Here is a 20,670-nt window from a genome sequence, read left to right on the forward strand (position 1 = left end):
TGCCTGGCTCGACCTTGAACTGACTCGTCCCTTCCGATTTCGGGCGACAACGGCGGTGATCACTGGTCACTCATGGTCTATGGCTTGACGAATGAAGGATTCAGTCGCCGACTGGCTCAAGTGGCCCCCTCAATCAAGGGTTTTCGGGATTGCCAAGAGGGATCAAACAAGGGCCGGAGGGACCAAGAGTGTTATCTGATTGATTGATAGATTGATTAGATTGATCTTTCCTCGTGTCGCTCTCCACTTTGGGCCTTAGCGTCCACTCCTTCCGGCCAATTTCCCCTCTCCGGCCATCGTCCGATTGCAATTCTTGTCTGCAAGCCTCAGCGCTATGGCCTGTTACTTCGACACTTAACCTGGAGAAGTCTAGCCTGGTGCCTTGAGGAAAATTTCTACGGGTGCATGAGAAGGCTTGTAAAGTAACTGTGGATACTGCAAGTTTCTGCAATCTTGGCGGTGGGCAGTGTTCTGTATCCAGGGAGAATGCTACACAAAGCCCACAAGGTTGCACAGGAAAGAAAAGCAATCCCGGTGATAATCCCACAATGGTGACCATCTACAATCCCTAAGTGATCAGATGATTCGGAATTTAAGCCAAGCTTATCAGCAGCCCCGCCCATGCGCATTCCTGGCTATAGCCTATATGACCTTGCGGTGGAGATCATACCCAGTAGAATCAACTCGCCCTTCTTAGCGTCGGCCCAGTTACCCTCGAGCAAGAAAAAAAGAATCAACTCGCAAAAGGTCTCTTCAAAATTTGTCACGGAAGCCCCCGGATGACCAATGTTGCTCTTTGACTAATCGTCCATATCGACATCTTCCGGTCGTTGCCTCAGAACAAAAAGTTCAATTTCAGACAGAGGATTCCTTTCTCGGTGAATAGAGATCTTGAAAGGTCGGCTGACGAGGTGCTCCATCTTCACCTCTGCCTTCGAATGAGAGGTCCGTCCGAGATGCTGTAGCCATGTGAGGTGTAGCCATGTGAGGCGTGCGAGGAGGTAGTAGACAGTGGCAACAACGATGGTCACACATGCTGAACAACTCCAAACGACGACCACGGCGACAGTGCTAGTCGCGCCATCGGAGAAGGTGGCAGGATCGGGAGGGCTGGTTTCCTCGAAAGTGCCTCCCGATAACCACCTGAACACACAGAGCACAGTGGCGATGATGTCCACCCCGAGAATTGCCCCCACGAGCTGCCATGATGGCCATGTTTGGTCCTCTCGTGTGACAGAAATCAGACAGTCCTCTGCCAATTCATCTCCCAGCAACAAGATTAGCTTTGGCTGTCCCAATTTCTCCATAACGCCACCATTGATTAAGAATATTGTTGCATGCATCATGCAAGTACCTGCTGCCAACGGTACACCAAGCACCACCAATATCACCCATATTCGTAGGAGCTACCATTCAAAAGGCCATGGCGTATTGCATCTTCCGCAGCATTGCAGGGTCTGACCACTCAACAGGCTTCGTTTTCGCCTTCGGTTCTATGACACCTCTTTCCTAAATTGAATTAACCAAGCAACAGCCATCTTTTTATGGACTTGTTGCACCAAGACAAGCATTGAATTGCCCAGGTCGAATGGGTTTGCGTTCAGGAAGCGCGATAAACAGATTAGCTACTGCACGACCTTGTCGATGAGCGCAGTCTAGTGCATGATTTCCCATGGTTGTATACAACCTCTTGCTTAGTATGCGCCAGTTCAATTCTCTTTGTGGCTAAGGCCTTTTCGCTCAAGCACTAGTCAGACAACCCGTCATTGGTGCAGGACCTCTCGAGAAGACGTGGAAACTTGCTTGAAGGTGTTCGGAGCTTCAAGCGACAACTCCACAGCCGCTTGGAAGGCGCCAAGATGCCGAAAGGTCTTTCGCGGCTACACCGTTCAGTTCCAAAGGGTACGTACGCCGTCCTCTAGCCCAGTTCGTCGAGTTCATGTCTCACTCTAGAATTTTTTCAAAGCTGCCAAACATCTTTGCTAACATTTCATCGAGGATGAACCTGAACTGCGTCTTGGGAAATGATATTAGTCGTTCGAGTTTAGGATTCACCGCAGCATTAACAATGACAGGCTCTCCGCGATATGCATAATATCTACTATCTGCAGGCTATCTATCTAACATGACAACCCCACGCTCTCCGGGGATTGCTTTGAGGCGACTTCGTTATTCCTTGACAGCCACCACAAATAGCCGAGGGTAACGAAGCAGGACCTTCCCATCCACGGAGATGGGGTACGCCTTCTTCAATGCTTTCAAGTACCTATCCAGGAACGACTCTTTATCCGCTGATGTCAACGGGTCGAGATAGGGTCGCAAACCAGTCCCCTTGACCCACTCTATGACTGCCTTGTGGTCTGCCAGGGGGTGGTAATATTCTGTCTTCACGATATTCACAGTCGAACACAGCGGCTTGAGCGCATCATAGATCTCCTGCGGGGACTGGAAGGGATCGCGGTCCATGTCCCGCAAAGCACCAGCCCAAGGACCCTGCTCGGCAGTTTCCCTCACCAGAGCATGCGAAGGCTCGGACAGGTTATCCGGGACCTGGAAGGCAAAAACACCACCGGATGGCTGGGACTTGATCAGATTCTGAATCACCCTCAGCCGGGTTGGTGCCTTCAGCCAGTGCAACACGGCATTGGAGTAGAATAGATCCACGGGCTGCGCGGGGGCATAGGATTCCAGATCCTGAACAGAAAAGTCCCGACTCGGGAGGACTGATCTAGCCTTCTGAATCATGTCCGGCGAGGAGTCAATCCCCTCGATGTGGGCCTCGGGATACCTGGCCTCGAGAACGGCGGTGGAGTTGCCTGGTCCGCAGCCGAGATCCACGACAATTTTGGGGTTTTGGATAGGGACCTGCGAGAGAAGGTCCCGAGCAGGTCGAGTCCGTTCGTCCTCGAATTTCAAGTACTGTGACGCACTCCAGTCGGAGCGGTTGTTGGTGGTCTGAGAAGACATCATCTTGGGAAGGCCAGACACGCCAAGTGGCAGCAACTGCTTGGAAAAGAGGGGCGCTCCCGCTCTCACTGCTGATGATAGGGACAAAGACATGATAGATGAGAATACTTCTCGGTTGGTCTTTCTTCTTTGCTCCGATCCCCAGATATATATGGGCAGACAAATCTAATGGTGTGGTCGATACCTTAGATCAGTAGCGAGTATCGGAGGGATAGTCAGAGATTACGTGATGAGGGTCCGCGCCCACACAGCCAAATCAGAAACTGCCGAATATCGGATGTTAAGGGTATACTTGCTTGAATATGGGTATGACTGTATGCTATCAAACCACTGAGAAGACCAACTTTGCAAATTGATCAAGTCGCTAAGGCTCTTTCACCCGTCCAAACAAAATGGTCTTTTCCACCAGACTTTCTTATCTCATGCTCGGACATCAACTCGATTCCTCACCTCCTCCTCCTCCTTCGCTGCATAATCTCTACCGTTAAACCCATGCCCACTTGAACACCAAGCGCACTTACGAAAATTGGTGGTCCAACCCACCAATCTCGCCAGCAAGGCTCTTGCTAGCTCACCTACCGACCGACTTTCCCAGGTTCTTGCTACATTCAGACTAATCGCATTCACTCAGATGGCGGCGGCGCATCTACTCCAGCTATGCTTGAGCGAGAAACAGCTCTCTGTGGGATCCCTGGTGGGCATCTCTTATTCGGTGCCTACGCCTGTAGGTGCTAGTTTTACGGCCACGGCCGATTCGTTGGTACCAAAGGTAAATTGTTTCTGTTTGAAAATTTGACGACGGATGAGGCGGGGGAGATTAAGCCGGGCATTACTATCGCGAGATGTGCGATGGCTCCTCAATCAGTGGCGCAGTCACCCGAGCCGTCATGAGTCCATATGCACGACAAGCGAACATCAATGGCTGCCAGTTGTATTGTTCGATCTTCAACGGCATGTGTAATGCGGTCAACTACATTCCAGCATCGAGTTCTTGCGTCTTTCTCTGGGCCACCGGCAATGCTGTTGTCTCTGCTTCGGGCTATCAGGCTCTCAGTTCTTACACCACCAATCCATGCATCGAAAGGGTCACGTCCATCGAGACCGACTATTTGACTCAGTATTCGACCAGCCAGGTCACCACCGTCTACACGGTCACTATATCAACCAGCGCAGCTGCACCTACGATCATTCCATCCACTCCTTCTCCGGCTCCGGTGCCATCGTCGGCCGTCAGCCCAAGTCCCAACACTGCAGCAACCTTGGCTCCCTCTAGTGCTGTGTCAGCCTCCACTGCAATTTCTCTGTCTTCAATTCTCATTCCCTCTTCCAGTCCGCCGTCTCTCACTCGCTCCTCGGGGTCTAACCCACTTGTGTCTTCCACCCCGAGTATGAAGATCCCTCCCTCGTCCTCTGCTCAGCAGGCCAGCTCGTCTAGCCCTGTGACATGTTCGGCCTCGAGCCTTGTCCCTCAACGCCCGTCATCCGGCTTGTCGCGGCCTGGGCGGGTCTCTTCCTCGGTGGTGGCTTTCTCGCCTGCTCAGTCCCCAGCCAGCACTGTCTTTTCGGTTGATTCTATGAGCCCTGATCGGCCCTCGCTTCCCCCATCGGTTGGATCGGGCTCATCCAGCACCGTCGTCATTTTCCCGCACAACCCGTCGACGGTGGTTCGAGGCCAACCATCTTCCTCCATTGCAGTCATTGTCTCCTCTTCCGTGACCGGGATGTTTCCTCCCCATACAACCGAACCTCCGGTTCCCCTGGACAGCGACGATGATGTGGTAACTTCGACCATCCGGAGCATGGTCACTGTTACGGTCACGGCATGTGACTGAGAGCAGCATAAGGATGTCAATGTTAAGATTCATATTTTCAGCTCTACAGTGACCCTCAACCGAGGCCTTCCCGATAATATTTTAATGTTCTATATGTGTTTGACAGGGAATACCACCTGTCCCGATGAGAGATCACGTAATCTGCCGCGTGCATGCATGCATGTACTGTACATACATAAGAGGGTTAGTCAGAATTGGTGTTATGCAGCATGTACAAGCTTTGCTGCATAGCACAATGAGTAATTATGTCCCGTGTGCTGGGGATCTTCGCCCGACAGTAGCGGGCGCATCGCGACGTCATGCACACACTATCGATGAGAAACACCGACTATGTGTCTGAGAATCTGAAGTAGAATGGGAAACCATTGCATCTGGGTCAAAGCGATGTGATCACTTCGATAGAGCAAGTTATCGACCCCGACAGATTGCTCTGCCCCGCGCACAGATTCAACAGCTCAAGCACGATGACGCATGCATGACTGAATTATGTGGTAGTCTGGTCGCTGTATACAAAATGGGGACACCGACTCAGTTTTCCCCCCAACCTCTGTTCGGAACGATACCCCTGTATATTCTACACAAACCACCGTAATACATTCAAAATCATGTCGTCGCAAATGGGAAAGGAGGGGACCTTCCAGGCTCCCCAGGCTAAGCAGGCCCAGAGCAAGCCGGGGTAAGACCAATTCATGTGAAACGACAGCAAAAGGCGTGAACTGACGCCGTGCTAGATTGGAGAAGGAAATGGCTCCGTCGAGCGAGTCCACCAAGTTGGAAGGCAGCTCAGGCTTCGTCGAATACACGGGCTCCAACAAGCTCAAGGACAAGAAGGTCCTTATCACGGGCGGCGAGTGAGTTTCCCATCCATACCACCTTGTTCCATTGCACCTCTGACACCGAGAATCTAGCTCCGGCATCGGTCGGTCGGTCGCCGCGCTGATGGCCAGAGAAGGTGCCGACATCACGATCGTATATCTCCCCGAGGAGCAGGAAGACGCGGAGCATACGAAGAAGTTAGTGGAAAAGGAAGACCGGAGTTGCCTTTTGTTGCCGGGAGACTTGAGGAAGAATGAATTCTGCAAGAAGGCCGTGGAGGAACATGTGAATCGGTATGATTGACCATGTTTGTCCTCGTTGGGGAGAGGTCTGTGGCTGACGCATCGCTTCAACCCTCCAGGTTCAAGCATATCAACGTGCTCGTGAACAACGCATCGAAGCAGTACATGTGTAAAGACCTGGCCGAGATCGACCTGGACCAGGTCGAAGACACCTTCCGAGCCAATATTCTCCAGATGTTTGCGATCACCAAATACGCCCTTCCACACATGTCCAAGGGAGACTCGTGAGTTTGGCGTCGCAATTTTGCCGAGGCTGCTCGCTGACTATGGTATGCAGGATCATCAACAACACCTCTGTGACCACCTTCCGCGGCTCCGGCACGATGGTCGACTATGCATCGACCAAGGGGGCGATCGTTGGCTTTACCCGATCCCTCGCCTTGCAGCTGATGCCGAAGGGAATCCGGGTCAATGCGGTCGCGTAGGTGTTCTGTCCCTTCTGTCAGTGAAGCCTCTGAACTAACGTCTGCCCTAGACCCGGCTCTGTGTACACCCCCATTCAGGTCGACACTCGGGATGCCGAGTCCATGGAGGGCTGGGCTTCAGGCAAACCTCTGGGCCGACCCGGACAACCGACCGAGGTGGCCACCAGCTTTGTGTTCTTGGCCAGCAAAGATGCTTCTTTCTACTGTACGTGCTCGATATTCCTTTTCCCCAGTAATGAACGGGACGCAGTGACTAATGTTTTGAACAGCTGGACAAGTTCTGCATTGTTATCCTCTGGGAGAGTAGAGCCGCCATCTATCTCTCTATTTTAGTTTCTTTTCTTTTTTCGCTCTAATTTTTCCATTTTTTTTTCAATTCGTGTCTCCGCCATAATCTCTTCTTCTGCGTAGGTGATAAATGAGTGCGATATCGCCGTAGGATCGCCCGCTCAGAACTAAAAACAACTTCCACAAATATATCGGGAGTGAAATAGCAAAAGTAGGTAACTTGTGGGCAAACTTAAAGCCAGTTTACAGCGCGACATGAGCATAATTGAATCTGGGTTCTGTCACATCATGCTCACCGGCTCTCATCCGCATTGCCATCCCACGTCAACATGGCCAAGTCACAATAAAACAGGGTACACAACATGTAAGGACAACTAGACATGGATCTGTGCGACGCATAGCAGTATCTCAGTCTAGGCATCTCTAACTTGGTCGCTGGCTACCTGAATCGCCGTACTCACGGTATTGACTTTTGCGGAACCGCTTCTGAGGTATTGGACCAACGCCCAAAGAAACCCGAGACCCTCTCCTCGTTCGTGCACAACATTGAGACTGAACGTGATGGACCTTGGCACCCATAAGGAAAAGTTATGATCACCCCCAGGAAGCACACCAGTGCGCAGGTAGCGGATATAATCCGCTGTAAGATACGCGCTACTGATGTATAAAATTGTGGTATGCTGGCTGATTACAAATGTTTCATGGTCTGCGTGCTTGACTGGCAAAGGATAACGCAGTTGTGCAAGAACAGCCCCGATCAGATCCGCTACCTCTTGGGCAAACTGTTGTGGATTGAAGCATTCGCCCGAGTTGCGCCTCGAGCCCTCGGCAAGCCGTGTTTTGCACTACGGGATCAGATTATATAAATATACTATCTACTTGATGATGCTTCAGACCAGGTCCACACTCACCTCAAGGCTCACCACCGATAACCTAAGTTTTGTATCAAACCACCCATCGCTTCTGGGGAAATGCACGCAGTTCTGCCAATCGTTGACGGCTGCATGAGTTGCCCCTCTGAACTTAAATTTGAACCGGGCCGCGCCAGAGCTGGGAGTCAGAGTCAGCAGATAATCACTTATGGGATGAAATATAGTGCTCTCGCTGGCCCAAATTGGGTACATTGTCCTCTTCGGCGCAAACGTTGAGATAAGCGTACTTTCTCATCCTCGTCACAGTAGTCTGAATCTGAACAAACGACTTCAGGGCAAACCGGGCGAGATTCTCCTTGCCGTCCTCGTTGCTAACCCCGTCGCTGGATGTCGAAGATTCTGCGGTGCCAGAGCTTTATTGATTCTCCGTTGATATGATCGGATGATCGACTTCTCAGAAGTTTTGGTGATGCCCAGCTAACCCAAATCATGAAACAGGGCCTGGTATGGATTGCCCTCGAATTTCCTAGGATCAAATCTCCTTAGATCCTCAATGTCTGCGGCCTGGATGGCCTGGTAGAGAGCAGAGAAGTCTGGATGTACAAACTAACGTAAGACACGAAGCCTGAGCTCATCACAGCAACTTACAATCATTATCATCTTCAGGGAAATACTTATCAGGTATAATGCGTCTCGGATCGATGTCGAGCAGAGGGACGGCACGAACAGCGTGCACTTCGTGATCTGTCCATTCGGAACCGTACCGATCGCGACGGTTGGGATCTTCCTGGAGATTTACAATACCAAGTAATGTTGGCTTGATTCTGATAATGTCGTGCCAGCTCACTCTAGCGCTCGGAAGCTGTTGGCGTAAACGGAATGTAACTACCCATTTGGATTGTAATGAGAAGTTTGAAAGCCAAAAAGGCAACACAAGAAGGCAGGATAGCAGCCGGCAGTAAATCAGTGAGTCAGTTAAATACACCATTCCTCCTCCACGTCACCAGGTAAGCACTAAAGGCTGGTTGCAGACATTGAATCTGCAAGGAGGAGACCGGGGAAACGATTCCGATCGAATGATTGCCAGCTCAAAAGAGCCCCAAACGCCCTGCGCACGCTCCAGGCACCAATGGGGTCTTTCATGAAGATGATTCTAGGATCCCTGTATTAGAGTCATTGGCACGCTCCAAACGCTCCGCTCTGGGAAACAAGTCATTGCATTCGTGCGACTTCTGAGCTGCGTTCTAACGAGCTGGAACTACCGGTACACTATCAGTCTGCTTGATAGTTGAGCCCCTACTTCTAACAGTGTTTCACAGATGAAGGCTTGGCGCACTTCGCGCTTTGATTGAGGGGAGCAGATAGCGCCATATCAAAACGTCCTGTGAGCATGCAACCCACGTTTGGCCCATACATCGTCTCAATCACCTCTGCGAAAACCCTTGAAGATTCTCTTTTGCAAGGCCGTAATCAAACGACGTCTTTGGCTTAACAGAATGACGGCCTATATCTGCAGAGCGAAGGGCTTGTTTGGTCTTTGTGAACGGCTTGTTTTGCTCTTAGCCCAGGTATCCGTAAAAACTGCTACGGAGAAATAAGTCCCAGGTCTATGTGAGCGAAAAAAGGCTGTGTGATTGATCTCCACTCAGATATAAGAGAATTGATCAGCATATAGACCGTGAACTCATCAGGATGTTGGTCAGAAGTCACCGGAAGACCATGCTCAAGGATAGGGCTAAGCACTGAATGCCCTTGGCAACGCCTAGGGCAGGATGCACAATTCCCGCACAAACAAATGAAGCACAACCTCACCAGTGCTGAACTAAGCAGAAATTAGTACGAAGGATTAGAAGCCCCGAGTGGAGCCCTAAGCATGGGAAAAGTGCCGCGTGACCCCCTTTTAAAAAGTGGACAAAAACACCTTACAATTTATTTTCCCAGGCCCCGACCCACTACACACAAACTCAAATTTCTGTCGCATGATTCAAGCTTTCGTTGTTCAAACAAAAAGAATGGGTATATACTTCTTAAGCACTAGCGCTTGAGTATGTCTGTTGAATTGTTGACATGGTGAGTGAGTTACGGATGCCCGACCGCGCGCTCCGACTCCACCTCATCGTGCGACCGGTCGTTCAAGGAGACCTCATAGTCTTGGCCTCGGCCGCTGCTTTTGGACGGCTCCAGATGGGTCAAGGGGAGTTCGCTCTCTATGTCGCGCATGCGCCGGAATGCGCCCGCCGAAGCCCCTGACTGCGCCCCGGTCTGCGACGAATAGGCTGCTTTGGCTGACGAGAAAAGGCCGGGAAAGGCGGCTTTGAAGACGGGGCGCATCATGGGCACACAGGCATTGAGAATGGCGAGGGCTGGCTCGGCCACACTCCAGAAGGCGGCCCAGATCATGCTGTAGGGGAGGTCGGCGAAGTTGACGGTGGTGAGGACGCGGATGCGGATGATCGTGATGGCCGAGATGCTGGTGCCAAGTTAGTTTTTTTTTTTTTTTTTTTTTTTTTTTTTGGTCTGTTGTTCCAGCAGCGACAAGCAACAACTTACAATAGCCCAAGTCCGAAGATGCCATACAATGCAAGCTTTGTGGCTGTCGAGGTCTGCAGTTTCCAGATATGATGTACTGGGAGGGCCATGATCGCTAAATCAGTGACCAGGTTGAAGGCGCCGATGGTCGAGAACGCCACATTCATGCTCGCGCAGTGGCCGGGTAGGGTGGAATTCCAGTTTTTCTCGAAGGGCTGGCAAATGAGGAAAATCTGGAGCATGCTGCCTAGCCAGTAGGCCGCAGCACAGCCCATGCACACCTGCGCGGCGATGCGAAATCCAGGGGTGACGAAAATGCGAAGGTAGAAGAAGAGGTAGGAAAATTTAGCCAAGACCATGCAGTTGTAGTAGATGATCTGGTAGACAATGAGCATCTAGGCTCGTTAGTAACTGTGGCGGTGGTTACAGATTCGACGGAGGACTGACTTTGAAGATCAAAATGGTGTTTTCAACGGGCAGTTCGGTGATGTGACGGCGCATGCCAATGCGCGCATAATGAAAGTGCATCGCAAGCATGCCATAGGTGTTGAGCTATCCAGAGATCAGTCAGTTTGCATGTCCGCGCCCGCGACAAGGACATTTAAGTGAAATCGTACCATAGAGCCAATAATACAGATATCGTCCCACCAGATCTTGCTGTGCCGGATCCGCCGAGACACGAATCGCAGCACGATCGCCACGGTGCTCACGGCTACCAGCACCGTGTTGGCGATGAGCTGGTCGCGCACTATGGCAAACTCGAAGACATTGTATAACTGCATGGCCCTGCGAACACCCAGGTTCCCTGCATGATGAGAGGCTTGCAGGGAATGGGGGGGTTGAACGGGGGCTGCAGGAGTCCGGCAGTCGGTACTTGAAGGAATCCCCGAGCGCACGTGCAAAAGAGCAGGCCATGTCCAGACACCGATGATCTTTGCAAGGGATGGACAACGGCCGAGGCCGGTCCGATCCTTCGAGTCAGCCAAGTGGGACGGATCCTGGCAGGTCGCATGGCAGCAACGGTTTGGCAGGGCCTGGCAGGCCGTGGCAGCCGGTGCAAAAGACAGCTAAAAGCAGCAAAAGGCTAAAAGCACCTGGCAGCCAAGAGCAGCTAAAGACAAGCAAAGACCGCCAAAAGCAGCCAAAGACAGCCACAGCGGATAGTCCAAAACAACCGGCGCTGTCAACCATGTGGATCTGCCGCCACCACAGCCAATCCCTGCCCTAACAAAGCCTTCAAGACTTTCGTGTCGTGACAAATGCTTTGCCCTGCTCCACCAGACCATGTCAATCCCAATTCCGTCTACTCACCGTGGCGGCCCCCATTTCCGTTCGTCCTGCACTTGCCTGGTCGGGCTATATTCCCCCTAGTTTCGGCGACTTAGCAGTATTTTATCTCCCCCCCTGCGGCCTTCTTCAGCCGGGCTTCCCATCTCAGACAAATTGCCAGCATTTCCCAACATGACCACCGCTAAATCCTATGACTATGTGATTGTCGGAGCGGGGATTGGTGGGCTGGTGCTCGCCTCCCGACTGACCGAGGACGCCGATGTGACAGTGCTGGTGATCGAGGCTGGGGCTAACCGCATGGGCGATCCGCGTATTGATACCCCTGGATTTCTGAGCACTCTGTATGGCAACCCTGACTTCGACTGGGATTACATGAGTGAGCCTCAGGTATGTCACCGTCTTGAGGGTTGAGGCCGCGCGACGAAGATTCGAGCTGACAGTTTAGGTCCACGTGAATAATCGACAAATCGCCCAGCCTCGAGGCCGGGTGGTGGGGGGTACGTCCGCCATGAACTTCTCCGTGGTGATGTATCCGTCGGAGTCGAATTTTGCGGCTTGGAAGTCGCTCGGCAACGAAGGCTGGGGGCCAGCAGACATGGGCCCTTACCTCAAGAAGTTCCACACCTATAGTCCTCCATCTCAGGAGACGTCAACCTTGTTGTCCCTCGAGCGCTACATGAGCCCGGAGAACCAAGGGACCAACGGTCCGGTTCCCATCACCTTGCCCGATGTCTATGGTCCCTTCAACCAGGCCTGGGATGAGGCCTTTGCCCGCCTGGGCTGGCGCACCGACGCCGATCCCATCGCCGGTCGCAAGATTGGCGCCTTCACCGCACCGTTGACGGTCGATGGCAAGACTGGTCAGCGCGGGTATGCAGCTGCTTATTACACGCCAGAGGTAGCGCAGCGTCCGAACTTAGACTTGCTTACAGAGACGATGGTCGAGAAGGTGGTACTGACTGAGATTGATGGTGATGTGGTCGCAACGGGGGTGCAGGTGCGATCCAAGGACGGTGAGCGTCGCGAGATCCCGGCAACATGCGAAGTGATTCTCTGTGCTGGGAGTCTGAATACGCCTCAGCTCCTCGAGTTGTCCGGAATCGGCCAGCGGGAATTGCTAGAAAAGCACAACATTCCAGTTGTACTCGATCGTCCGGGCGTGGGAGAGAACTTGCAGGATCACTGCCTGGCGAGTATCAACTTCGAAGTAGCGGACGGCCAGGTTTCTGGTGATATCATGCGGGATCCCAACGTGGTACAGTCCTTGATCCAGCTCTACGAACAAACGCGCGGTGGCCCCTTATCGGGTATGCCCATCAGTATGGCATACCTGCCCTTAGTCGACCACGATGGTCAGCTCTCCAGCGACAAGGTGTACGACCTGCTCTCCAAGCACCTCGACCAGAAGATGGCAGACCTGCCACCTGCTCAGCAGAAGCAGTTCGCGCTTCAGCGAGAGCTGCTCCAGGCTGGCCATAATGCCTCTTCGCAGTACATGCTCATGCCGATCCAGACGCACATGCTCCCTGGCGCCACCACTCTCGCCGACGTACTGGCCAAATCAATGCCAGGTAACTATCTCACCGTCATGGTGCTGCACAACCACCCCTTCTCCCGTGGATCGGTGCATATCCGCTCCGCAAATGTGGACGACAAGCCCGTTTTCGACCCCAACTACCTCTCTCACCCCCTTGATCTCGAGATTCTGGCCCGTCACGTCCAGTTCCTGGACCAGATCGTCGCAACTGAGCCGCTCGCAAGCATGCTGAAACCCCAATCTCGTATTCCTCAGGGGGTCGTGGACTATAGTGATCTTGAGAAGACGAAAGAGGTGGTCAAGGAGCGGTTGTATACCTGCTTCCACCCGGCAGGCACCTGCGCCATGATGCCGGCGGAGCTGGGAGGTGTGGTAGACTCCAAGCTTAAGGTATATGGCACACGGAATTTGCGCGTGGTTGACGCCAGTATCTTCCCCTTGGAACCTGCCGGCAATATTCAGGCGACAGTGTATGCGGTGGCCGAAAGAGCAGCCGATTTGATCCGTGGTCACTAATTGTATGTATTATGAGATCAAGCATCCGCAGAAATAGACTGACGGGAGCTTGTACGATATCCAGAAATAGAATATGATTGTCTTGGCTATGAAGGTTGAAGTTTCGGCCCGTAACTCGGGGCAGGAGATTATTGGGATGATCCACGGAATCCTTCCGACTGCGTCATTCCTAGTTCCGTATAGTTGCCGACTTCGTCTGCTGGGTCCTCCACTGGACGCAAGCGCAAAGGTGGTAAAGAGTGGACAAGATAGGAGTTGCGATACCTCGCCTTTGAGCCTCGCGCACCACCTCGCCAATTATGACTTCGTGCTCCAGAAAGTTGCCCTGGTTCTCATGAGTCTGTATGCATATCATTCACGGTGCATACCTAACTTACTTTAGTCACATCTTTTTGCATACTGGGATAGATCTTCCTCTGTGGGGGATTCCTCTCAAGTGTGGTCGCGATCGTGTCGTGGGGTAGGTCGACGCCGGCTGCGTGAGCGACCGTGAGAACCTCATTCATGGCCGGGATCAGCAGCCCATCAAGAGCGTTGCCGGCATTCTGAAGATCTCCTGTGCTAAGTCCGGTCAGCGCCGAGATGGGGTTGAACGCCGCGTTGTAGACCAGCTTGCTCCATCGCTCTCGCTGCACGTTCGGTTCGTGATAACACTTGGTTTTGCCCCCGGCACTGTACATCTGGACGAATTGAACTGCCGCCTCGATTTGCGTGGCGGGATCCTGGGACGGGTCTCCGAAGGCTCCAATTTGTAACTTGTCATGATCGATTTGTTCGATGACGCCGGGAGCAATTTCGTGGGCATCGTTGCGGCTGATGCCTGAGAGGAGTATGTTGTGTGGAAAACGCGTCGCAAAGGGTTTCTCAATATTCAGGCCATTCTGTATGAGAACAATCACTGTTCGACCAGGACTCACCGCAGGAGCGATGATGTCGCATACGGAGGGGCCGATATCGGGGACGTTCTTGGTGGTGCACACGATGTAGTCGAATGGCGCTACGTCACTGGAATGGGTCACCTCAGGAACCGCATTGACGACTAGATAGATGAGCTGTTAGTCGTACGGCAGGATGAATTCGAAATACATATTCGGCGTACCGTGTGTTGGGCGCCAATTGTGGAGGTGGCCATGATCACAGGAGATGATCTCGAATCCCCGATCGATCACGGTCGGAAAGTTGGAGCGAAGAACGGCGGTGACTTCGGCTTGATTACCGCATTCCAGGTTAAGGGCAGCGATGGTGCCAATGCCGCCACTGCCTAGCAGGAGTACACGAGTCTTTGCCATCTGGAATGGAAGCTGGGAGTGTCTCGCAGAGACAGTGAGGGGAGTGAGGGGAAAGACTAAAGTGAGGGGATTCAAACATGGTCATGTGACGAGACAGCGGGACAGTCGGCTTCTGCCTCGGCCAGAAGTCCGATTACTGCACCGGTTGTACTTTTGTAAGATCATATGCATGATCTCACATTTCAAAACACAGACCCGCAGAAGATGTCTAGGCGCGGATCCCAGAAGCTCTCAATGTCCCAGTCCAACAAGGTGTTGAAGCTGTGCGCTGGATCCAGCAGGTCTGGAGCACCACCCGTATATGAATCCGCCGTCTCATTCGGCGCAATTGGCGCTCCCGGGGTGGCATTGCTAGGATCAATAATCTCGTCCAGAATGCGCGTGAACCTGGCTTTGACTTGCTTGCAAAACTCAAAATTACCACTCCCCGGTCGGGCCACCCAGCTGAGACACGAGACATACACGGTCAGCTGCCTGATCAGCTGCGCGCGCGAGAAGCCCGGAACAGCAGTCAATGATGAGGCCGAAGAACGGTGAAGCATTTCGGTGCAGAGAAGCTGCACACTCGGAAGACCATACTGGAGGAACTGTTGCCCACATCAATCATTGAGCGGATTCGTGGGTGATAAGGCTATACATACAATATGGGTGAAGTCGTTCCGAATCTCTCGGAGCCGCTCACGCTCGTCGTTGATGACGAGTATGGCGCTCAGGATGTTCATGGCCACAATAAAAACATTGGTGGACCGGTCCCCCGAGATGATTCGATGTAACAAGAACGTAGAATGCTGATAATCGAGATAGAGAGTGAGAAGGACTAGAAGACGATGACTGGAGATCGACATCGAGCTGTCCCACATGTCCACCGAGTACTTCATGTGGTTTGGACACGTCTCCCACATGACTGTCAACCTTCGGAACACATCTCTGACGATAGCATTAGTCTTCGGTACCCTGCCACATTGTATGACGGGACATACTCAGCTCGTGTGACGAGATCGACGCCGTTGACACCCAGATGCAGCTCCAAGACCTCCTCGCGCATTTTGGCAAGTAGGAGCCGCAGGCGAACAATGGTCGCGGGCCGAGACGTCTTATCTACATTCCACCCATGGTCGTCGATCGACCGTAGGTTGGACTCACGTTCTTCGGGGTCGGGATCTTCATCGAGGTCCAGCGGTGGCTCCAGTATGCAATAGTGCCGATTCATTAAGGGCGGTCGACCCAGCGCGGTTGCGATAGTTTTATCCATGGTGTACACCACCGAGAGACATGTTCTGCGCCATTGATGGATGAAGGTTGGAGATTGTTCTCGCGGCACGTCATTCCGATGCATGCCGGTGGCATATATGCAGGAGCACAGCTCGCCAAGCGACGAATATAGCCGGCGACCTATATCTGTGTCAGCGCCTTCCTGTCATTTAGAAACTAGAACCGCGGACTGACTCGAATCACCGAAGCGGCTGACAGCGAGTAGCATCTGGTAGTATTTCAGGGAAACGAGCAACTCGTTGACCAACGGTAACGCGTCAATCAGAAGCGACAGGTGTTCGGTAACCTCCAAAGCTTGAGGCAGAAGCTCACTCTTACAGCGCTGGTGCGTGTCGATCAGCGTCACTGTATGCTCGGGAATATGAATCATGGTCAAGCTTGCGAGCGTGATCACGGCACCGATCGACTCCCACCGGACATTCATCCCAGTGATGGCTTGGCAGAGATCGGCCGCTCGCATGGTGCTGGGCGTGCTGATGGTCTTGTAGGTGTTTTCAAAGATCCGAACCACCATGCGTAGACGGGCGGCTTCCCCGATGACGGGCTGTCGGTCACCGATGTCCCACAGGTTATTCAGCGCAGGCAGCATGATGGTCTGAGGGATGATGGGCATACGACTGAGACCATAGATATGCTCCGTCAGACTCTTGAGCAGCGAAGACTCTCGATAGAAGAAGTCCAGGATGCGTAGTCCCAACTCAAGCTGTCTTGGTTCGATGGTGTACTTCCCCAAGTCGGGAATCGGATCGGAGGCGCCTTGGCTCTCCCTGAGAAGGTATCGGTAACTGGTGGGGCCCAGAAAGCCCGCGCTTTCCAGAGACGGGGTATTAACAACCACTGGCTGGGCGGGAAGAGCATGAGGAGATGTTATAGAAGGGGTCCTAGGACTGGCGCCACGGTGAAATGGGCGGAATGTTTTGGTCATTGGGGCGACCAAGTAGACACAGGCGATTCTCTTGGCGTCGCAACGCCCGCATTTGGGCCAGGCGTGGTCGCAGCGGGTCTTGAGTTTCCGACATGGCTCGCAGGCCTGTCGTCGGCCGTTACGCCGGAGGGCCTGAGGTGAAGGAGAGTCCATGTAAGTATAGAACGTTATTTGAGCGACATGATGACGAGGAGGAAGATGGATTGTTGAAGTTGGATGTGGATCGGATGTGAGAGGAAATCCCGGAGCCGGATCGGATTTACTGGTTCAGGTTAGTGTCACCTTCCTGATGGGGTTAATTTACTCCGTCGCCTACTCCTCAATGGCATTTAATGATATTGTACAACAACCTGAGTATTAGTTTGACTATAGTACTGTTGAGAGTGAAGAGGCAATCATCAGAGAACCAATTGGCGACCAGAATACATAATGCAATGGAAAAAGATCCTAGAATACCATCTAATCCTGATTTCTAAGGACCAAATCTAATAGAAGTAAGCCACCTCTACGCAGCCCCTATGCACAGCACGGATGCGACGGGCAATGACGAGTGCGCCGAGCACGTCCCCAACCAAGAATTTTGTGGGTGAGAGCTATTGACGTCGAGCGTGCATAGGTCTCGCATCGCGCATGGATATGCCTGTACGAGTTTCTGGCTGATTACCATGTGTCATCCTGGGGGCTGAGAGCAACCCGGCGCAGGTGTGCTATGTCTCATTGATCTGTCGCACTGGGCAACGGACAACGGCTATTGAATCCTTCCTCATGGGTGGGTTGCATTTGCGCCCGATATCAAGACGTGAACCACCGCTCCAATCTCTTCGCAAGAGCCACACACTTATTGTCGACATAGATGGTGTAATAATGCGATGCGAAAAGGACGACTGTTCCCAAGACGATCCCTGATGCCCACCACGCCACATGGAAGGCGAACGGGTCGTCTCGGAGGGCCTCCGCGCTACTCAGATACGGGGTCCCACTGGCCATTAAATACACCAAGTCTCGCAAGGGGTTGCGCCAGAGCTGATAAATGGTTTCATGCAGCAGGTAAAGCGAAAAGGAAATCTTGCCTAGATACTGCACGGGGCGAGTGTTGAGGGGCCGTTGCAGTAATGGGGACTGAGCGATCGCAAAGACCAGGCATGCGGCGCCGACCGACTTCCAGCACAATTGATAGATGTCCCACCGGTCCTTCCACTTGGCCGGCTGGAGGGCCGCAAGGAACTGGTAGCCCGGGGGCAAGTGGCCGTCGTTGCCAAGGCAAAGGAGATAGTACCCGACCACGAAGGTGATGATGGTGACGAGCCGCGACAGAGTAAAGATCTTCTTTAGCGATGAGCGAAGCCGGCATCGGGTGGTGGTACAGGAGGGTCGGGGTAGCTTCTCCTCGTCATCGAGCCCGTCATCTGCCAAAGCGGCAGTGCGGACAGCAGCGCCGGTGGCCCTCTCCGCCAGCCACAAGCCCCAGATAAAGCCAAAGATGTCCCAATTGCCCGCCCAGAGGAAGAAGCCGGCCAAGAGCGGTAGGACCCAGAGGCGGAGCTTGGGGCGCCACGCCGACAGTCCGACCGTGAGCAGATACACCACGTTGGACCCCCGGAATTCCAGGGGCATGGTCCACAGTTGTCCGTTCAAACCGCCGCGATACTCGAAAGCGATGACGTTGACGCTGTCAGCCATGTAACCAAACAGCCACTGGATGTGGGCCCATGGGTTGGTCCAGGGCTCCAATCCGTCGAGAAACCCCTCATCGAAGGTCCAGTGGTACAAATCAAAAAAGAAGAGCACCTGGCTCAGAGTGGCCAAGACGGCAACAGGCAGGTAGATGCGAAAGACGCGCCGTACGATGGCGGAGGTCACTCGCGGCAAGAATTGCGGGCTGTGGCGGACCTTAAGCAGACTGACGGAGATAGCGAAGCCGGAGATGACCATGAACAGGGTCACCATAGAATGGGCGGAGAAGAGGATACGAATGGGAGGCAGTTGTACCAAGTGGCGGTTGGCCTCGGGGGGCTCAGCCCAGAAGGAGACGAAGGGATGCCAGACATCGCTCATGAAGTAGTGGTCAAAGGCGACAATGGCAGCGGCGATGCCGCGGAGGCCATCCAGCCACTGAATGCGGTCGAGGGCAGTCATTTTCGGCAGCCCAGCAATGTTGACATCTCACTCGAATCGGACATGGTCGAGCAAAGAATCATGTCACTCTTCAGTAGGCATGCAGGTTCAGCGGGGTCAACCCCTTTTCAATGGAATTCGGGGGGTCGCAAAAGCACCATCTCGTATTGAGGCTCGGCGAGACCCTGACGATGGAGTCAGCCTCACCAATGACGACCACGGGGGGAAAAAAGCTAGACCAGGCTAGTCCCTGAGGGAGGGTCCAGTTCACTGGCTGGACATTTAGGCAGGGAGGCAGAAATCGCTTTAATTAGACTAGAGTCACTAGACACGCTGCAAAAACGAGCCAGGGACTTGGCGGGGCACAGGCCACATTCAGGCAATCCCTGAGTTGGGCCCAGCAGCAAGAAGTACGCAAAGTGGAGGAGTATGTTTCCAGGAAGATAATAACAACACTGCAGCTGTGAGGGAACGAGAGAAAGATCAGTCCTGACTCAGTCATGTTGGTTTGTTTGGGCTGTTTGCTGAGTTTGACTCGGAGTTTTGGCTAATCCGACCCATCGCGACGGCCTCCACCAACAAACCGAACAAACAACAGAGTCAACCAATCAGTCGGCATTCCACAGCGGAAGGACGGCAAATCCCGAGACTCCATCGGGGAAGTGAAGGCAAGTGTCTACATTGTCCGGCGTGAAGCTGCCCACAGCGTCACCGCTACACGTCTTATCGTGATACGCCACAATCTTCCATCCCAGGTTGTTCGCCGTGGTGGCTGCGTACCAGTAGTACTCCACCCCCACGTCGAGATAGTAGCAGTCCAGCGGATCGTTCAGCGTCAGGTAACCCCCAATCGACGAGCAGTTGCTGTCCAGGCTGGAAATCTGCAATTGTACCTCAAAATCCGAGGGCACTGGCCACGACGAGTTGGCCGGAATAGAGGTGACGCTGCCCGTCAGGTTGGACAGTAAGTGTCCATCATAGTTGGCGATGTGCTCCTCTGCCGGCAAGGAAATCATCAGCAATCAGCCACCCCAGGGAATCCGTTCAGCTCGTACCCAGGTTCAAGGTCGTGTTCTTGTTGCCCGACGCATAAGTGGACTTGCAGTAGCATTGCAGAGTAGCACCCTCATCCAGCAGGAGACATTCGCTGCAAGACTGCCAATACCCCCCACTGATCATATCGTCAGCGTTCCACGTTGCTTTCGACTGAGAAAGGCCAGGAACTCACTCGGTTTGCCACTGTAGTCTGTCCATTAGCACAAGCCTCCAATACGCGATTCACTTAACATAAAATCGAAACATACCTCTAGTGTGGCCTCACTGTTTGTGATCTTGTTCGGGAGGTAGACACTGCTGGTGATGGTTCCGGTCCCGTCGCTGGTGGGACAGGTTCCTACCACCCAGCCCTCCTTGAGGTAGATGTCGGTACACTCATCAGCAAACCCCTGGCCATACACCGAAGTGTATAAGCCAGCAGTCCAAAGGAGAGCCGTGGTGAACTGCATGGTGCGCGATGCGGAGCGACTATGGAAATTGAACACTTTTGACTGTGCTTTCGAAGACTCTTTATATCGAGCTATGCGGCGATTTGCTCGGTGCTGCGATGTTTACTCCGTCCATTACCGAGCAGGATGCAGAATTTGTCAGACATCACAAATCCCTCTTTCTACGGCTAGGGCATCCTGCAGGACTTTA

General features: G+C 53.1%; 11 protein-coding genes across 11 annotated transcripts; 3 read left to right on the plus strand and 8 right to left on the minus strand.

Annotated features, from left to right (window-relative positions):
* Positions 1-800: 800 nt before the first annotated feature.
* On the minus strand, positions 801-1,343 carry BO97DRAFT_412515 (uncharacterized protein; the record flags this gene model as incomplete). Its single annotated transcript, XM_025696241.1, has 1 exon — positions 801-1,343. One exon carries the CDS (start codon positions 1,341-1,343, stop codon positions 801-803), a length of 543 nt encoding a protein of 180 aa, XP_025553862.1.
* An 826-nt stretch (positions 1,344-2,169) lies between these two features.
* On the minus strand, positions 2,170-2,967 carry BO97DRAFT_340030 (trans-aconitate 2-methyltransferase; the record flags this gene model as incomplete). The annotated part of the gene is made up of 1 exon (XM_025691577.1): positions 2,170-2,967. The coding sequence occupies one exon, from the start codon at positions 2,965-2,967 to the stop codon at positions 2,170-2,172; it is 798 nt and encodes a 265-aa protein (XP_025553863.1).
* Positions 2,968-3,370: 403 nt separating this feature from the next.
* BO97DRAFT_275358 (uncharacterized protein) lies at positions 3,371-4,982 on the plus strand. Its single transcript, XM_025691022.1, has one exon. The coding sequence runs from the start codon at positions 3,810-3,812 to the stop codon at positions 4,797-4,799; it is 990 nt and encodes a 329-aa protein (XP_025553864.1). The 5' UTR covers positions 3,371-3,809; the 3' UTR covers positions 4,800-4,982.
* Positions 4,983-5,119: 137 nt separating this feature from the next.
* Positions 5,120-6,734, plus strand: BO97DRAFT_476572 (oxidoreductase, short-chain dehydrogenase/reductase family). The gene is made up of 7 exons (XM_025700490.1): positions 5,120-5,475; positions 5,531-5,650; positions 5,708-5,908; positions 5,977-6,141; positions 6,195-6,338; positions 6,393-6,547; positions 6,612-6,734. Exons 1-7 carry the CDS (start codon positions 5,405-5,407, stop codon positions 6,647-6,649), a joined length of 894 nt encoding a protein of 297 aa, XP_025553865.1. The 5' UTR covers positions 5,120-5,404; the 3' UTR covers positions 6,650-6,734.
* A 270-nt stretch (positions 6,735-7,004) lies between these two features.
* BO97DRAFT_412519 (uncharacterized protein) lies at positions 7,005-8,156 on the minus strand (the record flags this gene model as incomplete). The annotated part of the gene is made up of 6 exons (XM_025696242.1): positions 7,005-7,016; positions 7,092-7,475; positions 7,542-7,680; positions 7,790-7,901; positions 7,985-8,075; positions 8,151-8,156. 6 exons carry the CDS (start codon positions 8,154-8,156, stop codon positions 7,005-7,007), a joined length of 744 nt encoding a protein of 247 aa, XP_025553866.1.
* Positions 8,157-9,581: 1,425 nt separating this feature from the next.
* BO97DRAFT_441673 (uncharacterized protein) lies at positions 9,582-10,813 on the minus strand (the record flags this gene model as incomplete). The annotated part of the gene is made up of 4 exons (XM_025698192.1): positions 9,582-9,972; positions 10,053-10,426; positions 10,479-10,583; positions 10,649-10,813. 4 exons carry the CDS (start codon positions 10,811-10,813, stop codon positions 9,582-9,584), a joined length of 1,035 nt encoding a protein of 344 aa, XP_025553867.1.
* Positions 10,814-11,492: 679 nt separating this feature from the next.
* On the plus strand, positions 11,493-13,374 carry BO97DRAFT_386604 (GMC family oxidoreductase; the record flags this gene model as incomplete). The annotated part of the gene is made up of 2 exons (XM_025693541.1): positions 11,493-11,708; positions 11,767-13,374. The coding sequence occupies 2 exons, from the start codon at positions 11,493-11,495 to the stop codon at positions 13,372-13,374; spliced, it is 1,824 nt and encodes a 607-aa protein (XP_025553868.1).
* A 120-nt stretch (positions 13,375-13,494) lies between these two features.
* BO97DRAFT_386607 (ketopantoate reductase family protein) lies at positions 13,495-14,663 on the minus strand (the record flags this gene model as incomplete). The annotated part of the gene is made up of 3 exons (XM_025693542.1): positions 13,495-13,699; positions 13,752-14,413; positions 14,474-14,663. The coding sequence occupies 3 exons, from the start codon at positions 14,661-14,663 to the stop codon at positions 13,544-13,546; spliced, it is 1,008 nt and encodes a 335-aa protein (XP_025553869.1). The 3' UTR covers positions 13,495-13,543.
* A 182-nt stretch (positions 14,664-14,845) lies between these two features.
* Positions 14,846-16,860, minus strand: BO97DRAFT_340261 (fungal specific transcription factor domain-containing protein; the record flags this gene model as incomplete). Its single annotated transcript, XM_025691588.1, has 4 exons — positions 14,846-15,250; positions 15,305-15,590; positions 15,644-16,055; positions 16,110-16,860. 4 exons carry the CDS (start codon positions 16,858-16,860, stop codon positions 14,846-14,848), a joined length of 1,854 nt encoding a protein of 617 aa, XP_025553870.1.
* Positions 16,861-17,459: 599 nt separating this feature from the next.
* BO97DRAFT_404200 (acyltransferase family protein) lies at positions 17,460-19,289 on the minus strand. The gene has a single exon (XM_025694914.1). It carries the CDS (start codon positions 18,994-18,996, stop codon positions 17,653-17,655), a length of 1,344 nt encoding a protein of 447 aa, XP_025553871.1. The 5' UTR covers positions 18,997-19,289; the 3' UTR covers positions 17,460-17,652.
* Positions 19,290-19,583: 294 nt separating this feature from the next.
* Positions 19,584-20,480, minus strand: BO97DRAFT_339965 (uncharacterized protein; the record flags this gene model as incomplete). The annotated part of the gene is made up of 2 exons (XM_025691574.1): positions 19,584-19,970; positions 20,280-20,480. 2 exons carry the CDS (start codon positions 20,478-20,480, stop codon positions 19,584-19,586), a joined length of 588 nt encoding a protein of 195 aa, XP_025553872.1.
* Between the last annotated feature and the right edge of the window lie 190 nt (positions 20,481-20,670).

This window comes from Aspergillus homomorphus (assembly GCF_003184865.1).
Source record: "Aspergillus homomorphus CBS 101889 unplaced genomic scaffold BO97scaffold_8, whole genome shotgun sequence".
Lineage (NCBI taxonomy): Eukaryota > Fungi > Ascomycota > Eurotiomycetes > Eurotiales > Aspergillaceae > Aspergillus > Aspergillus homomorphus.

Bases quoted from the DNA above. Each gene is read 5' to 3' on its own strand.
- BO97DRAFT_275358 (XM_025691022.1), top strand. From the start codon at position 3,810: ATGTGCGATGGCTCCTCAATCAGTGGCGCAGTCACCCGAGCCGTCATG.
- BO97DRAFT_476572 (XM_025700490.1), top strand. From the start codon at position 5,405: ATGTCGTCGCAAATGGGAAAGGAGGGGACCTTCCAGGCTCCCCAGGCT. The intron at 5,476-5,530 runs GTAAGACCAATT...ACGCCGTGCTAG, and splicing joins CAGGCCCAGAGCAAGCCGGG to ATTGGAGAAGGAAATGGCTC. The intron at 5,651-5,707 runs GTGAGTTTCCCA...CCGAGAATCTAG, and splicing joins GTCCTTATCACGGGCGGCGA to CTCCGGCATCGGTCGGTCGG.
- BO97DRAFT_404200 (XM_025694914.1), bottom strand. From the start codon at position 18,996: ATGACTGCCCTCGACCGCATTCAGTGGCTGGATGGCCTCCGCGGCATC.